The 21,769-nt window shown below is 39.7% G+C and overlaps 1 protein-coding gene across 15 annotated transcripts in view; it reads right to left on the bottom strand.

Moving 5' to 3' along the window:
* FARS2 (phenylalanyl-tRNA synthetase 2, mitochondrial) overlaps nucleotides 1–21,769 on the bottom strand; it is a 507,792-nt gene that overhangs the window by 387,058 nt on the left and 98,965 nt on the right. For 9 of the 15 annotated variants that reach the window (XM_081054752.1, XM_081054740.1, XM_081054747.1 and 6 more), the window contains one exon: nucleotides 8,662–9,266. The exons of 4 other annotated variants lie outside the window; for them this stretch is intronic. In XM_081054752.1, the coding sequence (XP_080910878.1) occupies nucleotides 8,662–9,246 (585 nt within the window). In that variant the 5' untranslated portion in view covers nucleotides 9,247–9,266. Of the gene's footprint in view, nucleotides 1–8,661; nucleotides 9,267–13,789; nucleotides 13,841–17,730; nucleotides 17,750–21,769 lie in introns of those variants that run through there. 2 more of the 15 variants (XM_081054738.1, XM_081054739.1) reach the window with 2 other exon arrangements.

The following is a 21,769-nucleotide window of genomic DNA, read 5'->3' as shown; positions in this document are numbered from 1 at the left end:
GACACAAAGAAAGAGCTAGGACAAGCGGAACTCAAAGAGAGACACAGAGACCATGAGCAAGTACACAATGACAGCATGTGTTGTTGGGCATATTTTGAAATATCTACTAAAAAGATCATTGTTTAATATCACTCAATTTACTTTTTTTCTCAACATTTTATTAAAACCTCATCCATGTTGACATATATACCTCTAGTTTAATTATTTTAAGTGCCATAAAGTACTTAATGTACAAATGAACCATGACCTTTTTAAAAATACTTTTTTAAATGCCAGCTCACAGAGCATACAATTTTTTTTTTTAATTGGAAACTGCCAAATAACTATACAAAGAGGTGGCAACTATATACACTCCACTAGAAGGACATAAGATTCATGGTTCTTCTAGGCACTTGGTGTTGTCAGGATTATTAATTTTGGCTCATCAAATGCATTTGAAATAGTATCTGGCTGCTTTAATTTGCATGTTCTTATTCACTGATAAAGCTGCTCCTTGTTTATTAGCCAATCACATGTCACTTCTATCAATAGGCTGTTAATGCTCTTTGCCCATTTATCTTTCCTTAAAAAAAATACACAAAAATCATTCATAAAAAGTGTATAAGAATATCATGGTTAAAGAATAATAAAAACAAAACAAGTGTGCTCACCACCCATTTCCATTTTCAGAAAAAAGAACACTACCAAAAACTGCGGCCCACTCAGCCCCTACCTGACTGGTCACCTTGCTGCTCCTCGAGCAAGTAACTAAACTGTATTTTTAAATTATTCCCTTGCTTTCCTTTACTTTTCCACATATGCATGAACTCCGAAATAATATATTGGTTATTCTTGCCCTTTTTTAAAACTTTACATAAATGCAATCATACAATGTAAGCTTCAATTACTTTCTTTACCTAATAGTACTTTCTATATTCGTTCACATAGATGCATATAGTTTTGGTTTATTCATTTTCACTGATATATGACACTCACATACCACTGTATAAATACACCACAATTTACTTATCTTTTCTACTCTTGGTAGAATTGTTCCAGTTTGGGGCTAATACTAATAATGCTATGAGCGTTCTCATCTACCTGCTACTTAAGAACGTATCTCAGGTATATACACAGGAGTGGAATTTCAGGTGTGGGTTTTTACATTCCGCAAGAGCATTTCTGTGGCTCCACATGCTCAACCACACTTGGTATTGTCAGCCTTTTCCCTACTGGATTCTTTTTTGCTACTGAGACCTTTTTATTTGAGCAAAACTAATCTTTGATTAGTTTTATGTACAGCAAGTATCTCCACCCAGCCTGCTGTTTGTCTCTTAACTTCATCAATAAAGTCTTTTATTAGGAAGAAGTTTTACCTTAAGGCAGTCAACTTGAACAACTTTTTCCATTAAGAATTTTTCTTGTTTAGGAATTCTTGGTTTAAGACATTAATATTATTTCTACCCCCAAGGTGATAATAATAATCTCCTATATTTTCCTTTAACTTTTAAAGATTTCCTTTTCATAAATGAATTGTGAATCCACCCAGAATTGAATTTTGCATTTGGTGTGAGGTAGATATATATTTTTTTCTATATAGATAATTGTCTCAAAGCAATTCATGCAGATTCCATCACCTCTCCACTTATTTAAACATCACTTTCATTTTATAGTAAGATAATTCCCAAATATGAGTAGAACTGTTTCAAGGTCCTCTAATTGACTAACCTTATGCTAATATTAAATCACCTTAATAACTAGAACTTTGTATTCTTGATGCCTGGGACGGCATGTCCCTTTACACTGCTGTTCTTAAAATTTGTTCTGGCTACTCCTAAACTTGTTCCTATGAATTTGAAAATCAGTCCCTTCAACTTCTGCAGAATACTCAGTGGATATTTTGATTAGATTTGCACTGAAATTACAGATTGATTTTGGAAGAAATGCCATCTTCATGTTATTGTTTTCCTACCTACAAATCAACAGACATGATATATCTCTCCCTTTTCTCTTCTTTTATGTCTTTTAACATCACCTAATAATTGTATCCATAAATATCCTGAACATCTTCTGTAACAATTATACTTAGATTTCAAAGATTTAGTTAATACTACAAATGAAAATTCTATTCTAATTATATTTTCTAATTGGTTATTACTTGCAATTAAAAAACATACCTATATCGTCTTTGTATCCAACAACTTTGGTGAAGTGTCTTATTAGTTCTAATGATTGACCTGGATATTCTATTCCATTTTCTAAGTAGACCATCTACAAATGAAGCAGCTTTATCTCATGTTTTCCAATTCTTATACCTTCTATTTCTCTTTCTGGTTTACTGTATAAGCTAGAACTTCCCATACAATGATGAATAGACACAGTGATGTCAATCCTGAAATGTTGCTAATTTTGATGGAAATATTTACAATGATTTACCTCTAATTATGATATTTGCTGTTAGTGCTTGACAAACATCATTTATAATGTTAAGGAAGTTCCCTTCTATTCCTAGTATGCTAAAAGTTTTTGTCATTAATCACTAATATCATCAATGTTTTTTTTAATGTCATAAAGCATTATATGCCATCAAATTATTTTTCTACATCTACTGAGGTGATCACATGCTTTTTCTTCTTGTATTAGTTAATATGGTATAATACATGTATAATAATAATGTCATAGGACACAATATACCAATGAATTGAATTTTTGCAAATATTTCATTTAATTCTGTATCTGCACATTAAAACAGAATCTGAAGTTCAAAAAGATGAAACTTCTAAATTTTTTTATCTAGTTTGTATATTAACATGTTTAACCTCATACCATGAGTTTGACAGGTGCCTTTTTCTAGCCTCTGAAACAGATTGTACAAGTCTTTCAGATATGGTAAAAACTCACACATAAAATTACCTCAGACTGATGGTGGAGGGGCTATTAATTCTAGATTTAATTGGTTTCGGTTTTCTATTGCATACAATGTGTACTCTTATGTTTAATATTTCCTGCCTCCTGGTTTTTTTTTGTTGCTGTTTTTATCTTAATAGTTGTCTTCCCCAAGAAACCATGGATCACCTCATGACTGATACCTTCTTACAAGAATTCCTAGATCCAGTTCATATTCAGCAAATGTTTATTTTCATTTACTGATCCCCAGATTTTCCTTCACTTTTTTTCTTTAGCCCTCGTTTAGGAAAATTTCAAACATTTGCAAAAATATAAATGATAATAATTCCTCATCTATCAAACACCCAGCTTCAATAATTAACACTTCATGACCAATCAATCCTCTTACATTCACCTCCAAACACCTATCCCCATATTATTTTGAAGTAAATCCCAACCATCCAATCATTTTATTCCAATATGTATCTCTAAAAGAAAATGACTTATAAAAATATAATACCATTATTATTCCTTAAAAAATAAAAATAAACTCCTTAAATTCAATATTCAGTCAGTGTTCAATTTCCAGTGTTCTCAATTTTCTTCTTCTTTAAAGATGTTTTCTCTTGATGGGATCTATATATTGTGATTGGTTGATCCGTATTTCTTTTACTCTATAGGTACCATTTCCATCACTTTTATTTGAAGGAACGGAATCACTTATCCTGCATAGTGCTTCTCAAACTGTCTGTGATAAAGACACAGTATGGTACATGGTTCTACTGCACATAACTACTAAACAGACTGAGCACGTGCAACTTAGCCAAGAGCACTTAAGAACACCGGAACCAGTTTATACGCGTATGCTATTCAACAAAGCAGTCCAATGATAACATGTTTGTGTATGATGGCTTAACATTTCTAAACACTTAACATTGCTTAAATATTTCTAAAAACTTACTTTAGATTCTTCTATTTATTTCATTACGCAGATTACGTCTTGGGTAGCATTGCTACAGAACTGCCCACAAGCTGGATTTCGCTTATTACATCCCCATGGTGTGGCCTAACATGTTTCTCTGTCCTCTTTTTTCCTATCGATTTGGTAGTGAGAGCTAGATTTTGATCAGATCCAGTTCCAAATTTCTTGGCAAGACTTTAGTCAGCACTGTATTCTTCCATCAGGACACACATAGGTTCAATGCCTCTCTTTCTGGTGGTCATCGGTAAACAGTATTACTACCATGTTTCCCCAAAAATAAGACCTAACCAGAAAATAAGCCTAGCATGATTTTTCAGGATGACATCCCCTGAACATAAGCCCTAATGTGTCTTTTGGAGCAAAAGTTAATATAAGACCCGGTCTTATTTTCGGGGAAACACGATAGCACTTAATGTCAAAGCCCCTCTAGTAAATGTGGTTGTCCAAAGTTTGTCTCTGAGAGACTCGTAATGAAGCTCTCCTCTTCCCAGGACCCTGCTTTCCTCCTGTTACCTCAGTTCTGACATAGTGCAAATCTTCCTGCTGTCAGTTGTGAGTTCCCACCCATTTGTGAAGATCTTAGGGAGACCTTGTCACCCAGTTGTCTTACAGATATTGTCTATAGTTCTGGATTTTGCTATTCTGGTTGCTGTATCTGTTTTGTAAGATTTGGCATTATAAAAACTATAGAGGCACAGCCTAGTGGCTCAGGTGGTTGGAGAGCCATGCTCCTAACGCCGAGGTCGCCAGTTCGATTCCCACATGGGCCAGTGAGCTGCGCCCTCTACAGCTAAGATTGTGAACAACAGCTCTCCCTGGAGCTGGGCTGCCGTGAGCAGCCGGAGGTTGGTGTGGGCTGCCGTGGGCTGCCGTGGGCTGCCGTGAGCTGCCGCGGGCTGCCGTGAGCTGCCGCGGGCTGCCGTGAGCTGCCGTGAGCTGCCGTGAGCTGCCGCGGGCTGCCGTGAGCTGCCGTGAGCTGCCGCGGGCTGCCGTGAGCTGCCGTGAGCTGCCGTGAGCTGCCGCGGGCTGCCGTGAGCTGCCGCTGCCGCGAGCTGCCGCTGCCGCGCACTGCCGCGGGCTACCATGTACTTCCATGAGTGGCCGGCAGTCCACAATAACTACCATGAGCTGCTCTGAGTGGCCTATCGGCAACTGACTGCCTCACCCGAGGGGGAGCGCAAGTCTCATAACACCAGCACGGGCCAGGGAGCTGTGTCCTACACAAATGGATTCACAAATGGATTGAGAAACAACAGCTTGAAGCTGGGAGGGGGGTGGAAGAAGGGGGGGGAAAAAACTATACAACCCACTTCCTTCTACTTTTTTTAGAACAATGGTGCTTGCTTTTAGCATCTTAAATTGAACACTTAATTTATTGATTTTCAGGGTTTTAAAATTCTTTAAAACAAATATATTTAAAACTAAACATACTTCAAGTAACTTTTTAACTACATCTTATCCTTTATTAATGCTAACTGTGATCATATTATTTAAATAGGGTCGACCTAGTTTCTACATAATAAAATAACTATTTTCCCCCACATCTGAGCAGTTCGAAATAAGTATTTTCGTTGATGGCTAGTGATAAATAATCTGTGATTTATTGTAGTATTTCTCTTTAGCCTAGGAATCCACAGCTGTGAATTTTTAAATGTCTGAGGATATGAAAAGATGCTTACTGCTTTCTACATGGACTACATTGTACTCAGACAGAGCCCTATCTATCTTATAGATCCTTCGGCATGTGTTTAGACTGCAACTGTCAATTTATTTTAAGTAATCCATGCGACAATATACTCTTGTAAGCTCCAACCTCGAACTCTTGGTTACAGAATTTGTGTGTGTGTGTTACACGCAAATAGTTACAGAATTTTAAAAATAAACATAAATCAAGGCTGTTAATCATGTTTTTCAAATTGTATCTTTACTCAGTTTGTTTAATCCATCGGTGTTTTGGATGAGGTCATTTAAAATCTTCTACAGTGGTTATGAATTTGTCAAACTTAACTTTTATTTCTTCAGTTTTAGTTTATATATTAAGGCTACAATGTTGTAAACACTGACATTACTAATTCATAAAGCATCTTGATTGATATATTATCCCTCTTTATTCGTATTTATCATCTTCCCATAAATTCTATTTTGTCTAATATTAATATTGTCGTACCAGCTTTCTAAGTATTTGCTTGATATATCTTTTTCCTGCCCTTTATTTTCAAGCTCTGGCATGGATTTGCTTCACGTTTCTGTAACTGAAAAATGTCCAATCTGATAATCTATGTATTTAATTGGTGAGTTCAACCTATTTAAATTTGACTATTGATACATTTTACCTTTTTTCAAAACACAAAAGGGTTTTCTTCACAATTAATAGTGATATATAGTTGACAGTTGAACAATATGGTGATTAGGGGTGCCAACCCCCACACAGTCAAAAATCCATGCATAACTTTTGACTCCGCAAAACCTAATAGCTTACTGTGGACCAGAGCTTTACTGGTAACATAAACAGTTGACTAACATATATTTTGGATGTTATATGTATTATATACTGTATTCTTACAATAAAGTTTAGGCTAGAAAAAAGAAAATGTCATTTAAAAAATCATAAGGAAGAGAAAATACATTCATAGTATTTACTGAAAACAACAAAAAAATCCAAATAAAACCGTGCCATTCAAACCTGTGTTATTCAAGGGTCAAGTGTAAAATATATATTGTCATAGTTGATCCATTTTGATGCTTACCATTGCTTCTTTTACCTCTTACCTCTGCATTCACTTTTCTTCTTGCTGAAATAACCTTATAATGATTAAAATAATGACTGTAAGGATTATTAAATAACAGGAAAATTTAAAAAATAAGAACATCATTTTAAAATGATTAAAACTATTGAAAATAATCCTATTCATAGGGGAATAAACTGAAAAAAGGGAAAAACATTCTTTTGAGAGTTAAGATTAGGTCAGACTTACAACCAACACTTCAGTTAAGGCTGGGAATTCAATAAACACCACCCCTTCTCCCCACACCATTCTTGGAACTAAAGCTCCACCTGGGTCATAAGCAGGTCCCACCTACAAAGCAGCTCCATGAAAAGCAACAGAATACAGTGGAATGGTCAATGAACTAAGAAAACCTGAATTCAAGTTTTGGCTCTGCCACCAAAGGGTTGGGTAACCTTGGGCAAGTCACTAATCCTTCCAGGACCTGAGCTTGCTCTTGGGTGCAGTGGAAATAACCTCTCAGGGTTTTTATTAAGAGGAACAAATGAAACAATGAACACAAGTACTTTATTAAACTATAACATTAGGTGTATATGTATATGTGCATGTGTAATTTTTTAACTACAAGGCACAATATACAGTGACATTATTAGATTAAATTAGCCATGCCTGCTACCCACTAAATCAGACTGAACCCAAAACAAATACGACACAAGAATTAATTCCTTACCTCTCTTCCTATTTTCACCTTCTAAGGTAGCCTTGAGTTTTTCTTCATTAAAATGTTAGTGTGTGTCTCGCCACTTCCACTGCCACTTGTATGGCTTGCAGGCTTACAAATCAGTGAGCGCTTTCCTTTTTAATTTTTTTTTTAATGAGGTACGCTGGGCTGAGCGCCTGCCCGCTGCCGTGAGCCAGACATCATGTTACGGGCATCACGTCTCCTCCTGCACGTTAATGTAGGTGACATTCTATCACTGGGTCACATTTCTCAGATTTTGACCTGTCTTTGTTCATTTCCTTTTCGTTTCATAATAAATCTGTATCCTTGTTAATAGTTATTATCCTGACTTGGAAAATAGATATTCCACGTAGTAAGAATGCTCATCTGAGTAGTCTGAGATCAGGCTTCCGTAACCTCTTTGTGTAAAGGTAACCTACTGTACTATCATAGATTCACAGGAAATAGCACGTCCTGGGACAAAGGTTGGCTCCGACCACATGACTTAGTCAACCCAACAAAACAGTGGTCACTTGGTACCCTCAGGAGCCTATACTAGTCTTTCTCAATCCAACAATCCGCTTAGCTTGTGTTTGCAGAAGGGACTTTTGGGATCATTATTCCTCCTGTTTTCAATGAACATGCTTGGAAGAAATGCGACAGGAGTAAAGTATTTCCTTGTGCCTCATTTAATTCCATTTGTTTCTTATATAACAACAGAGATAGTTTAAAAATACATGAATAAAAGACAAATGGTGTTGCAGGTTTTTAGGAAATAGACTCAAGCTTTTAGGGATTTTCAAAATTTGCAAACAAAGAAAGATTAAGAGAGAGAGTAAGAGAGACAGAGAGACAGAGATGCACACAATGCACTAGGACATGAGCTAATAGAGTACACGAGTTGGGTCGCGTGGAATGGCCAGAATATCAGATTTCCTGATCAGAAAGGCTTATGCACCCAAACATATACTTCAACAATAGCAACAGTCAAGAGGTCGCCAGTCCCCTGGACTGTAGTAGAAGAGGTGCATTCACCTCTAACACCATGAGCACATAGGTACTTTCTACTAACCGAGAAGTGGAATCACCTGCCCCCCGGTTTCAGTCTTGTATCAGGAGCTGTCTTGGATGGAGAAAGCAGAGCAAGGCAAGTGCGTATTGAAGGATGAGGACAGACAAGAGGAAACAGAAGCCTGCCCATCAGTCAAAGGACAGTGAGGCTCGGCCTGTACAAGGGCTGGCACCGAGGACGGGTCTCTCCTGACCGCAAAGGTCGGCCGTTCTGCTTTCACCCAGGTCAGCTCTAGTGGCCGCCACCCAACGTCCCCGCTTCCCCTCAGCGACAACGCGGCAAGTCTGGGACTCACCTGGTGCCTGGAGAAGAGCCGGACGCCCTCCAGCTGGTGGAAGACCGGGTAGTGGCGCGCGTCCACCTGGTCGCGCCGGTACACGTCGCCCACCACCAGGAAGGCGTCCAGCCCCGCGCGCAGCAGGTCCCACTGGTGCGCGGACGTGTGCGCCCGCAGCATGTGAGTGCGATTCAGGTAGTAGTTGTCCCCCTTCTTCCGGCTGGGGTGCTCGGCGGGGATGAGCAGGCTGTCGAAGTTCTGCCAGGTGGTGACGACCGGGGGAAGGTCGTCGTAGACGGAGAAGAGCGGAGTCCCGGAGCGGCCCACGTACTGCGCGTAGAAGTGCTGCTTCACCCTCTCCTTGACCAGCCAGAGCGGGTGGTGCCGCACGTTGTGCAAGTTCCTGCCCACCCTGGCGAGCACCGCGCCCGACAGGTTGCTGTAGTCGTCCCGCGGGTAGGCGGCGCCCAGCAGCTGCAGCTCTCCGCGCGGCGCTCCTCCCGGCGCTCCTCCCGCGGCGAGCCCGGAGCACGGGGCGCCGCGGGCCTTCCTCACCAGGAACACGCGCGCGGGGGCGGATCCCCGGAGGGCGCAGCACACCATCGGGCCTTCTTTCACGGGTTCTGCGGAAAGCACACGTGCAAAGCACAGCTCAGGTTCCACTGCGAGGGAAGCCGACGTGCTGTGCGTCCCAGGCCTCCCCCAGCCCGCGCTGTCCTGCTGACGTCCCCGCACAGGAGCTCCGAGCAGCACATCTGCGGCCGGAGGCTTAGCACTCGCTGCTCTAAATCGAAAGAACACTGAACGCCACTTTTAGATCCCTAATCCTCGTTGTCCTCCCCTGGCCATTTAGGTCCTTGGGTTTAAAGACAATGTCCAGTATCGCGTCATGTCACGTTTTGATGCCCTCATGTGGAATACAACTTTAAATGTCACAACGTCCTTTCATTTGGACTACACTCTAAAACAAAAAAACTTCAGAGGGATGAGCGGAACGTCAGGACTCGGTTGGGCCCCAGCACGATTACATGGGTGTGTCTGAAGTACAGCACAACACGTGATGTTTGAGACCACGGGCCTCACACGCCTGCCTGCCTTCCTCCAAGGACAAACTTCTGCCTGCCTTGGCAGAGCACGAATTCTGCATTATCTCACTACATTCCAAAGTAACATTAACAAGGTTCTTTTGACACTTCGAACAAAATACACCACTTTAGGTGGTGGTTATTTTTACTTTATACACAGAGGGTGCCAAAACAAATGTATACACATTTTAAGAAAAAACGATTAAAATTGCAATACTCAATATACACTGATAACAAAAGATAAATACAAGTCACGTTTGACTTCTGCAATTACAAGAGGTGCTCAGAGTGGTTACCATCAGGGTCCAGACACTTCTAATTACGGTGAACGACTGCTTGAGCAACATTGGCCAACGTGTCACTTGTATACACTTTTTTTGGTACCCCTGGTATTTAACAATAAAAATGAAAAACTTAAGGAAGTATCACAAAAAAGGATAGACAATACCAATGGACAGCTGAAATTATTTTTATAAATGCAAATCCTTTTTATCCTTACATCTGGCCACGTTATTTAAAGTTAACACCACTGCAGCATCCCACCGATTGTATTTGTTTTATAAAACAGCCAGTTGTAACATGTACCCATAATAACCCAGGAGCAGGACTAAACTACTTTGGAAGGGATTCAGGGCAGCCAGAAGATAGAGTGCTGACCAGATCTTTCTTTCAAAAATGCCTAGAATTTAGTAAGAAGAGCACAAAATTTCACAGCTGAAAGTCAACAAAACAGTCATCTACTGTAGGTCATTTCTGTCACAGATGAAGTAACAAAGACCCAGATAGAGCTGACCAAACTCTAAGATACTGGGAGAGACTGAGGCGTTCCGGACCACTGAAAATATGTGTCGTCCCCACTGTCACAGAAGCAAGTTTTAAATTGACTCAGGGATTTCAGTTATAAAAATCTTTAGATGTTATAGCCCTGTGTTCATAAAAAATTTACTATGAACCCAAATCCATCTTCTCCAATTTGGAATTTTTATCTATTGGGCTACTTTAAAGCGTACAACTATGTGGTTATTTTACTTCCAGGGCTCTCAATCATACCAAGAAAATACATAACTTCATGACATTAGGCTGCATTAGGAGAGAACTATATTTCTCCAAATGGCCACAAAAACGGATCTCATATACACCCAGGCAGCACAGTGCTCCCAGTTCCCAAAGGAAACTGAGACTACCTCGCTCCAAGGAGATCAGCATGGCTGTGTGTGACTGCGTACCAGAAGCTGGTGCACAGCTCCTCTGACTGCCGTCGTGGGAGAAGTTTTCAAGGATAATCAACAAATCTCGGGATTTATTCATTTACAGCACTATTTTGTCAGACATGTTTCAAAAGTGTTTTTGGCTCAGCTTGAAATCTGTCTTCCCATCCACGGCGTTCAGTGGCTTGTCACTGCTGTAGATGAGAATGTTAAATATGGATGTACCATCTTATACATCTGAGCACAAAGTCGGACTGATAGGCTGTCAGCTACCCAGCACAGGGCCCTGGGCAAGACACAAGAAAGTATTTCTTGCTATCGTACAAAGTTCAGAATTCTTCTGGAAAAGGTGCTTTCGATGCACTTATTCGTACATCACCTGATTTCCCTTTCCTTCTCAGTTCCCAGCTCCTTACGCATCCAAATCCACTTCTAGGTTCTGTTTCCATAGGTGGGCACTATCCTTACATCCCTTCCTTGTTCTCCTTATTCCACCCCTCTTTTGCTAAAGAAAGTTTCATTTTCTTGTCCTCATTTTCAGAGTTTTTATCTATTTGCTCAGCCCCTGTGTATATCCCCCACTGTTATTTCTCCCTGCCCAAAACAATTGGTTCTTTTCTGTTATCATCTTTTACAAAGAGAATAATGACTGTGATAGCTTTCTCACTTCCATCTGAGAAATAAATTCCTTTGTCGTGCCTTTGTCAAGTTTCTCCGTCAGAAATAATTCATCTGGAAAGTACGGTGACCCAGGAAGATAACACTACCACCAACAGCCATTCTCCTATTGGCACAATGGTCTTCCATGTCATCCTTTCCACAGCTGTGAGGTAAGTATTCTTCTCACCATTTGACAAACAAACTAAGGCTCAAATAGACCTTGTAACTTGCAAAAACTCATACACCGACAAAGTTCAGAACTCTGAGCAATTCAAATACTTCTCAATCAAAAGACCCAAGACTGTTAAATTCAAATTACATCTCTTTGCTTACCTATCTTAACTTCTATGTTATCTGAGCAATGTATTTTATACAGCAATGCATTTTGAATACACAAATGAATACATGAATGAATAAATCAATAGATCAAATAAAACACATTAGCCTAGATGGTGGAAATGAAAGACCATCTAACTTGGGACCTAAACCTACGTATGTGCTGTTTCTGTAAATCAAGTTTTGTTGCCCATTTGTTTACATACTGTCTGTGGTGGCTTTCCTACTGCAAAGGCTGAGCTGCAGAGTTGCCCCAGAGACTGCATGGCCCACGGGCCTAAAACACTTACTGTCTTGTCCTTTACAGGAAAACTTTGCTGAGCCCTGTTTTAACTTAACTCTAAAAAACTCTTCCACACTACGAAGCACATCTTCCTGGTCACAAATATAGATTACGGAGCCACCAAAAGTAATAAAAGTACAAATGTGGAGATTAAATGTGCTGACGTCAGTACAGAGACCAATGTGAGGAGAATCAACACAACACAATGGGTTTCGTAAGACCCCACTTTGCAGGAACACTCATGTAGGTCCAGCACTAATTATCCTCGTGTACTATCCTTGGACCCACTAATTGAGCTTCTGGCCATCAAGTTTCTCATATATAAAAACACAGAAAATAATACCTATCTCATAATGCCAGGATTAAACTTGATCCTGTTCATAATGCACTTAACTTCTTGCCCAATTGAGGGACTTAACTTTTAATTGCATTAAATTTTACTTAATTTTAATTTAAATTGCTACATGTGACTAGTGGTTACCATATTGGACAGGGCAGACCTAGACCCTCATATGAGAAAAACGGGATTTCTACAACCAGAACAATCAAAACTTATTCCTGTGATTATACCTTAATATACAAAATAGCTCCTAAAAGTGTGTGGATTTCACCTTTTACATAAATAAAGGGAGATAGTCAATCTTCAGCAGAATAAAATTTACACAAAATAGAAAACTAGAAAGGCCCAGAGTTCATTTAGTCCAAAGCTCACGTTTTGTAGGTAAAGACACCAAGTTACAGATTAGCTGTGTCCCCAAGGGTGTGCAGCCAGTCAATCAGTCGCAGGTGATAAGAAAGAGAACCAGGGGCCTGAGCCCAGGTAAACTCTTTCTACTTCAAGTTAAGTCCAATTAAGATTTCACTTACATGTGGAATATAAAAAAGTTGAATGCATAGAAGCAAAGAGCAGAAAGCAGGTGGGGGATGGGGAGATGTTGGTCAAAGGGTACAAAGTTGTAGTTTGTAGGATGAGTAAGTCTAGAGGTCAATGTACAGCATGGTGACTCTACTTAGTAATATTGTACTCAATACTGGAAATCTGCTGAGAGTAGATTTCAGGTATTTTCATTAGACAAAAAAAAAAGTGGTTAACTACATGGGGAGATGATACGGTCATTAGCTTCACTATACAAATCATGTCACGATGTATGTATGTACCAAATCATCATATTGTAGACCTTCAATACACACAATTTTTATTTTAAACATTAAGTTAAAGTAACAAAAATAAAAAGCTGTCTGAGGCACCCTATTAGACGGTCATGGAATCCACTGGGTTCTTACGGTTCTTCAAAAGGCCATACTGAGAAGAACACTGTAAATGTTCTCTATCACTATAAATCTAGCACAATGATGGGAACTAGTAAAACACCAAATAAATGTTTGTTGTTAGAATAATTAATTTCCTAACTGTTTAAACAGTCTTCCCTTTCTATCTCCCTCAGTCTTGTGTGTAAAAGAGAAACTAAAGCAGTGTAGGAGCTCTACCGGACTAGTGATTTCTCTAAGCACAATCAGCTTACTGCAAAGGGCCAAGGCAAGCGAACGTGACCCCCAGATGGTCGCAAACATACCAAAGTTCAGGCGCATTCCATTAACTTCAGAGGCAGGACCAAGAACAGTTTCTACGAAGAAAAATGAAGCTTGACTCATTGCACACAGTTCACACATTTTACTCTACTAAGCACTGGTGGGGAAACGGCCAACTCCCATGAACTTTTACTTATAAAGGGGAAGCCAAGAGTATGTTTTTGCTCCTGCTGAGCGGTGAGTACAAAGAAAGTGTCTCTGTGCTGGCAGCTCCCTGTGCCACTGGTGGGGCTGTTACGGCGCAGCCTTTCTATGAAAGCAATTCAGCTCTACCAAGAGACTTAAAGCTGCTCAGACCCTGGGACAGGGCAATTCCCTTCTGGGAATATCGCAAGGAATAATGTAAATGAAGACAGAAATTAAACACAAGTAAGTTTCATTACAGTAGGATTTACAATAGAAAAAAATTAGAAACATAAACATTCCCAACAAGGGAATGATTAAGTAAATTACACTGGAGCCACACAATGAAATATTATGCAGTCATAAAAGTACAACGGTTGCAAAGAGATGTAATGACATAACTTTACTTACCGAGTTATAAATAGGGTATAAAATTGCATGTACGATAGAATCTTAACTATGTAGCTATATATCTACAAATACATGCAGATTATAAATACATGCGTACTATATTTAGAAACCCTGGGAAGAACTCTTCAAGGTTTAACTGAATTATTATTACAGAAAGAGTTACTTAAAAGTATCTACTGCGTTGAGCTCTAGCCACTTTAATGGCCCGTATTAAACCCACTTATAATTACATCAAGAATAAATGCCAGCATAAATATTAACATTGTCAAAAGCCATTTAATTAATTGCGTTCAGTAACTAGCTAAGCGATTATTTTTTATAATGATGCACGTGGAATGCTTGGCATAGTAAAAACATCTCTGCCTTTCCAATTTTCTTTCCATAGCTACAAATCAACTGACTGCCATAAGCACAGTGCCAAGCACTCCATGGTATTTTCCCAAAACATTCAAATTTTCTAGGAAACTGATATTACTAGATCCTATACCAAGGAAATGTTTCTCAATCAGACCCATTAATAAAGTCTTCAATCCATGTTCAAGTTTAAATGTTATTGTACTTTAGCTTTAATTTTTTTCTTACTTCTAAAGCAAATATTCACTAAAACTTAGTTCAAATTAAGCTAGGCTCTGTTTGCAGCTCGTTGTGTGAGGAAGCCAGGGGATGTCAGAAAAGGAACGCAGTAATATCATCCTGCTAATCACCAGCCTCACTCAGGACTGTAACGACGGGCCTGAAACCCCCATCTCAGATGATGGGAAACACAACACGGGGCCTTGAAAAACGCTTCTTCCATCTCCTGTCTCTTCAACATGCTTTCTGTCTGAACAGATTCTCCTCTCACTGCACACTCACTGGCCAAGGACAGGAATCAACTGAGAACACATTTTTCACTACAGTGCTCCTATGGGAATTTTTCACCTGCTCTGATACATGTTTCCCAATACCACCAGGCAATTCTCCAGTTCTCTACAGACACCAGATGGGTGGCCTGCAAGTCTACTCAATCCGTGCTACCTACCTGAAGATAGCCAGGCTATATCCCTCAGGGTAAGAACTCAGTCCACAGGACTACCCTCTCCCCCACTTCAGATGCCAATCACAAGTCCAGGTGATGACTGACCATCAGTCAGAGCTTCCCTCTCCTCCAGTTCAATAAATTTGCTAGAGTGGCCCACACAACTCAGGAAAATATTTTACTTACTACATTACCAGTTTATTACTAGGTTGGTGCAAAAATAATTGCAGTTTTTGCAATTATTTTTAGCCTTTTAAACCGCAATTACTTTTGTACCATCTTAACACAAAAGGATGTAACTCAAGAAAGGCTAGATAGAAGCCACAGGTAGGGAAAGGTATGTGGAGGGGCACGGAGCTTCCATGCCCTCTCTGGGCACACCACCCTCCCAGCACCTCCGCGTGTTCACCATCCCTGAAGCTCTGGGAACCACACTCTTTGGGGTTTTTAAAGAGGCTCCATTACATAGGCATGATTGATTAAATCGTTGGCCACTGGTGACAGAGTTCAATTTCCCTTCCCTCTAGCCCTCCACAGAGGTCTGGCTGGTTCCCTTGGCAACCAGCCCTCCTCCTCAGGTTATCTAGGAGCTGGCCAAACATCACCTTTTTATGTTAATTAGGTGTGCGGGGAAATGGCTGGTTATAAGGATAACAAAAAAACACCCATTTCACCTTGATGGCACTGCAAGTTATTTCCAGAACTGGAAATTAAATACAACAAAAGATGTCCTTAGAAGTTACAATTACAAGGGTTACAATTACAATGAGAAATGAGCTCTGTGCTGAGAAGAATGGACACAGATCAAATACGACGTATTTCTCCTGATAAATCACAGGATCACACCTGTGTTCAGTATGTCACCATCATCATCACCACTACTGTCCTCATGCTTATTGGAATTCAATGCCATTCCAACAATTTCTACATCATTCAAGGAATGTTCAAGAGGTACAAAATGATCAAATTCAGCATTTAATCAACTTATTTACTACTCTGATCAACTTCTGGCATAAGAAGTGTCACATAATCGTTTCATTAGTAATATGCTTTGCAGTTTCACTTTCAAAAATTATTAAAGTTCAAAGTCAGTGTGAAGCATTTGTTGATGTTGATCTATCAACATCATTTCAAGCATTAGCAAGTGCATCAATACCATTTCTTTTGTGAGTGCTGAGTCCCCAGCCTGATTCACACAAAGACCAAACATGACCCCACAACTGGAAAAACCTCTCAGACAGGGAGAGACAAACAGAGAGACAGAGGGACAAAGAGAGAAAGAAACAGAGCGAGAGAGAGACATGCTGGTACGTGGGGTAGGAAACAGAGTAAACAGAACTGTTCCCCAACCTACAGGTGACCGACACCCTGAGCAGACACAGACTGGTCTGTCTCACAGGAGTCACTTAACCCTCTGCATTTGGGTTCCCTCATCCTTAAAATGGGGACTAGAATAGCTCCTATCTCATAAGGGAAATGTGAGGACAAATGAGGAAATGTATCTGCAGTTTTTAAGAGAGTCAAAAATGCTCTCTTTAATCTTTCTGTCTTGTTTTTGTTTTTGTATTTTTTGGTCCAACTGGCTTAAGAGTCACTGCCCTTAATCAATATCTTTGCAAATCTAAGGGCTTTCTCAATTTTCCTAATGCCATATTCTTTTTTTCCCCCGACCTCATTCTCCTTTGGCAACCATCAGCTTGTTCTGTGTATCTATGGGTGTTTCTGTTTTGTTTGTTGGTTTGTTTGTTTTTAGATTCCACATATAAGTGAAACATACAATATTTGTCTTTCTCACTCTGACTTATCTTATGTAGCATAATATCCTCTAGGTCTATCTATATTGTTGAATATGGCAAGATTTCATCCTTTTGCATTGCTGAGTAATATGCGCGCGCGCGCGCGTGTGTGTGTGTGTGTGTGTGTGTGTGTGTGAGAGAGAGAGAGAGAGAGATAGAGAGAGAGAGAGAGAGAGATCTTTATCAATTCATCTATCAATGGACATCTGCGTTGCTTCCCTATCTTGGCTCTTGTGAATAGTACTGCTATGAACATAGGGGAGCATATCTTTTCGAATTAGTGTTTCTGTTTTCTTCAGGTAAATACTCAGAAGTGGAATTTCTGGGTCATATATAATTAGCATTTTTAAGGCTGAGTTCTCTCAGGTTTTGGAATCTAAGGAATCTTTTAACTAAAGCACATTCAGTTTTGTTCTGTTTTTTGATGTGTGTAGAGTGGTTCTCTTCAGGAGGCGACAAAATTCCTTGATCACCAGGCTCTATTACAGATGTCAAACAGGTAGGCAAATGTCAGAAACATTAATTTTCATAAGAAGTTGAATATAACAAAATTCACTTTTCTTCCCGCGCTGCTTACCATTAGTGAGCTTGTATTGCTGGTACAAAGTAGTCCTGAACTGCTCAAAATATTTCTCTGGTTGCCGATCTTTTCTTACATGAAAAATTCACGCCTGCGTAAGCTGCACACACCTTGCCCACCTTGCAGTAGGTGTTTTGTCCTCATTCTCTGCCAACGTTACCCGCAGTGTGAGAGCTGCACAGACACAGCCAAGAGTCGCCCAGCGGGTTGCATCCGGAAAGCCAGGCAGTGCTTTCCCATTGGTCATCCTTAACGTTTTCTAGAAGCCGAGGCCAGCACAATGCTGTTTCATCCGCAGTGCAGATCTGCTCTGGACTCAAGTCTTCAGCGAATGCTATCTTGGCAAATCCATCCACATGATTTTTAAACTAGCTTCTAATGAGCAAAGCTTTTCACTGCAGGCTTTCAGCTATTTTACACCACGAACCTCCTTGAAATTTTGCAGCCAGTCTCTGAATATTTATACTCATCTCTGACAGTCAGTTTTTATGGTATCTTCTAAGTCATTTCATAACCAGTAAATCATACTTTCAATTCTTCACTGTCTGATCCTCTCTATTAATGCACAGTCAACATCTGCACTTTTTTGGCTGTGTAACGTTTTCCTATTTGTCACTACTTCTTGATCGTCACTGTTCCTGTAAAAATTCCACACTCACCTTTCGGTTTCTTTAGGTTGTACATGGTGGGGCTGCCACACATATAAAATACTTCACAGATACACCACCATCAGTTTCATAATAATTCCATGGTAGGTGCTAATGATAATAACAGATGCTTCCATTTCTTCTGTTGACAGTGTGGGGCCCAGGGCAGGCACCCCAAAAAATCCCAAATGGTACACTGATTACACTGAATTAATGTTACTTGACAAGCAGCTGGAGCCAGAGGGCACACAGACCCTCCCTTGTCTTTTGAATACAGGAAATGAATCTCCCACTTGAAAGCAGCTCTGCTTGCTCCAAGGGGGAGAGACACCCTTATCCCTAGAGTTAAGGAATTCATGTCCGAAGAGCCCGCGTAAACAAACTTTTCCCTCTTTGCCAATCTACTACCCAAGCCCAAACTTGGTTTAGATTCCTCACTATGAAAATCCAAACCTTGTTCAGATTCCTTATTAAAGAGTACTTTTTCTTGTCCTGTCAAAGCCTCACAAATATATTGTTTCTTTGTCTAAAAGGTTTCAAAGTTGGCTGGTTCATCATTGCAGAGAGCATCATTCATGATTCTCCTGTGCACGTGTATTACATTGGTTGCTCTCCTGTTAATCTAGTCTTATATCAATTTTATTATTAGTCCAGCTGTAAGAATTTAAGAAAGGTAGCGGGGGAAGAATTCTTCCCCTCCCCAATGACAGTTATCCACAAGGCTGTCTCTAACCTTTTTAACATTTCCAAAGTGCAATTAAATTCAAACACACACACACACGCACACACACACACACACACAAAAATCAGGACTCAAAAGAGATTAGCAATGACCAATACCAGCACTGAAATATAATAATTCACACATAAAATCCATTCAGATTTGACTGACAAATGAGTTTTGTCACCACATTTATTTAAAAAAAAATTAAACTAAATTAAAAACTTTCAGTTTTCAGAGCTTTTTCAGATTTTGGAATTGCTAAAGAGATTGTGAGCCCAGATTTCCCTTGGTCCTACTGCTACCATTTCACCTCAGCTGGCCCCAATCTGGCCCTTTCCCTCAGCTTTCCTACCTTTATCTTCATTCCATACTGTGCATCAAGGAGGCCCCTCCAAAATATAGATGTGCCACGTCACTTCTCTGCTGGAAAACCCTTAACAGCCCACAATGTCATGTCTAGATTACAGCCCAGGAAAGCTGGCTTTCCTGCCCCGTTTGGCTTCTTTCCCAGGACATAACCATGTTTCAGTTCTCAGGCACCCGTATTAAGGAACCATTCCATGATTTTGAGTCCTTCCATAAACAACATTTTCTTTAATTCTGATGTATCAACATAGGTAAGTTAACGTGTTATTAGAATTTTAATTACATGACAAAAGAGTACTTGGGTTCAGTTACAGAGGTTTCACCTCACACTGAAGAGAATGGAATGTAATTACTACTGGAGAAATAAAATACATCATGTTATGTTAGTAGAAAAAGCCTGTTCTGAATTCAAGAAAATCCACAGGAGTGTATGTTTTACATTTTAGAGAAACAGAGAGATTAGGCTGCAGAAGGTTTCCATTGCCTAAAGCAAAGGAGTTAGAAAAGCCAAGAACACAGTGGAAACATGGTTAAATAGAACAAATGTCTTACAAATTACAATGCACAAGCCCAGCTCCTGGTCCTGGGGATGCGAGCCAGAGTTCTTTCCAACTGACATGAGACTATACTGAAAAAGTCCACATGCCATGAAGTCGGGCACCAGACAAGCCCACACATTGTAGCTAGCTAGCTCTACCTTGGAGAACAATGGAGGGGGAGTGATTCTGAAAGGAGTTTTGTGCAACAAACAAAGAATAAAATTTCTAAGAGTCCAGTTTGGATGTGCACAAGAAGAGAAGATACCGTTTCTACAAATTCTGGAACTAACTGGGCACCAGAAAGTTATTTCCTGCTGGCTTGGTTGAAATCAATATAAATGACCTAGAATTTTTAAATAGATATAGCCACCCTTTTCATGCCAAATGAACCTAGTAGTAAACATCTGTGGACATGTATATCTCTCTTCCAGTAGAGAATAACTAATATGGGGTCAAATGGTCGTTATTTTGAAGTCATTAACATGCAGTAACATGAAATGCCTGGAGAACATTTAACACACAGTTGTACTAAAAGCGTCCCATCACCTTTCCTTGAGTTTTGTCCACTTAGACAGAATTATTACTTTTCACAGCATCTAAGTTACCTAACCCCTAGAAATTATCGTAGGCACTGATAACAACAACTTTGCTTTTCTACCTCGGGCACTTTAGCAGCATTGAGGAGAATAAATAAATTCTTTGCTCTAAGGATTTGCCAGGATGTGTTTTTCTGATTGATTGTGGAGTACTTAGGTGACACAAGGAAAGCCCCCAAGGCACGAAGCTCCAGCCCCAGCACACCAGATGGTCTACAGCTCAGAAATACCAGCAGCCCCTTATCACACTCAAAAGCTCTTATCTTGAATGGATAAATTTAAGAAATGTTTACCTCAAATGACTGTTTAATGTTTACCTCAAATCACTAGTTTCAGCAAGGTATTTAAGGCATGGCTTAAAGCCACCAGCATGAAATTGGCATTGGACTTTGCCCGGGGCACATGGCTTCCAGGGATTGGCAAATGCCCAGTTGCAATATTAATGAGGACGCCATTTGTCAAGACAATTATGCAAGAACTTGGCAGGGGCACACAGAGGGCAAGCCCAATGAGAGATAGTGCCACGGTAAACAGATCTGAGAGCCTGAGAAATCCCTTGACACTTCAGGCTCCTTTTGTAATAATTAACCTTTGGGGTAGATAATATCTTTTATTAAAATTAAGTCAAAAGGGGGAAAAAGAGCAGGGAAAGCAATTCTCAACATAATCATTATTGAATATACAATTACTGTGTTTCCATTCAGAAGAGATGTCTTTTTATCACTAATATAATTTAGTTGAGGAATGACTGCCAGAGCCTCTTTGTTAAGAAACGCCAAATTTTCAAGAATTAAAGATTTGAAATTGTTCTCACACTAGAAGCTTCTTAATGATCAAAAATATAGGCGTCTCAAGAGAAAAGTATCTTGTGATGGAAACAAAAGTAAATGGAAAAATACAACTTTTGAAAGATTTTAAAAAAACAAACACAAATCATGGTACCCATTTCCAAGAGAAATCAGTTTTGTCGTCATAAGTCAAAAGGTTAAAATCTGTAACTAAACAAATGCATGAGGAAAAGATGGCAGACCAAAGACTCTGCAAAATTAATTTGAACACTGATTAATAAGTGTCTAAGATATCACCAGATTTGGAATTGCAGGTGGATTCCCAACCCCACCTTCACTATTTTCACTTAAGAAAAGTATCATCAGTTACAATTAA

This window comes from Rhinolophus hipposideros (genome assembly GCF_964194185.1).
Source record: "Rhinolophus hipposideros genome assembly, chromosome: 8".
In the NCBI taxonomy this organism is placed as follows: Eukaryota; Metazoa; Chordata; class Mammalia; order Chiroptera; family Rhinolophidae; genus Rhinolophus; species Rhinolophus hipposideros.
This window is presented reverse-complemented; position numbering and strand designations above follow the sequence as displayed.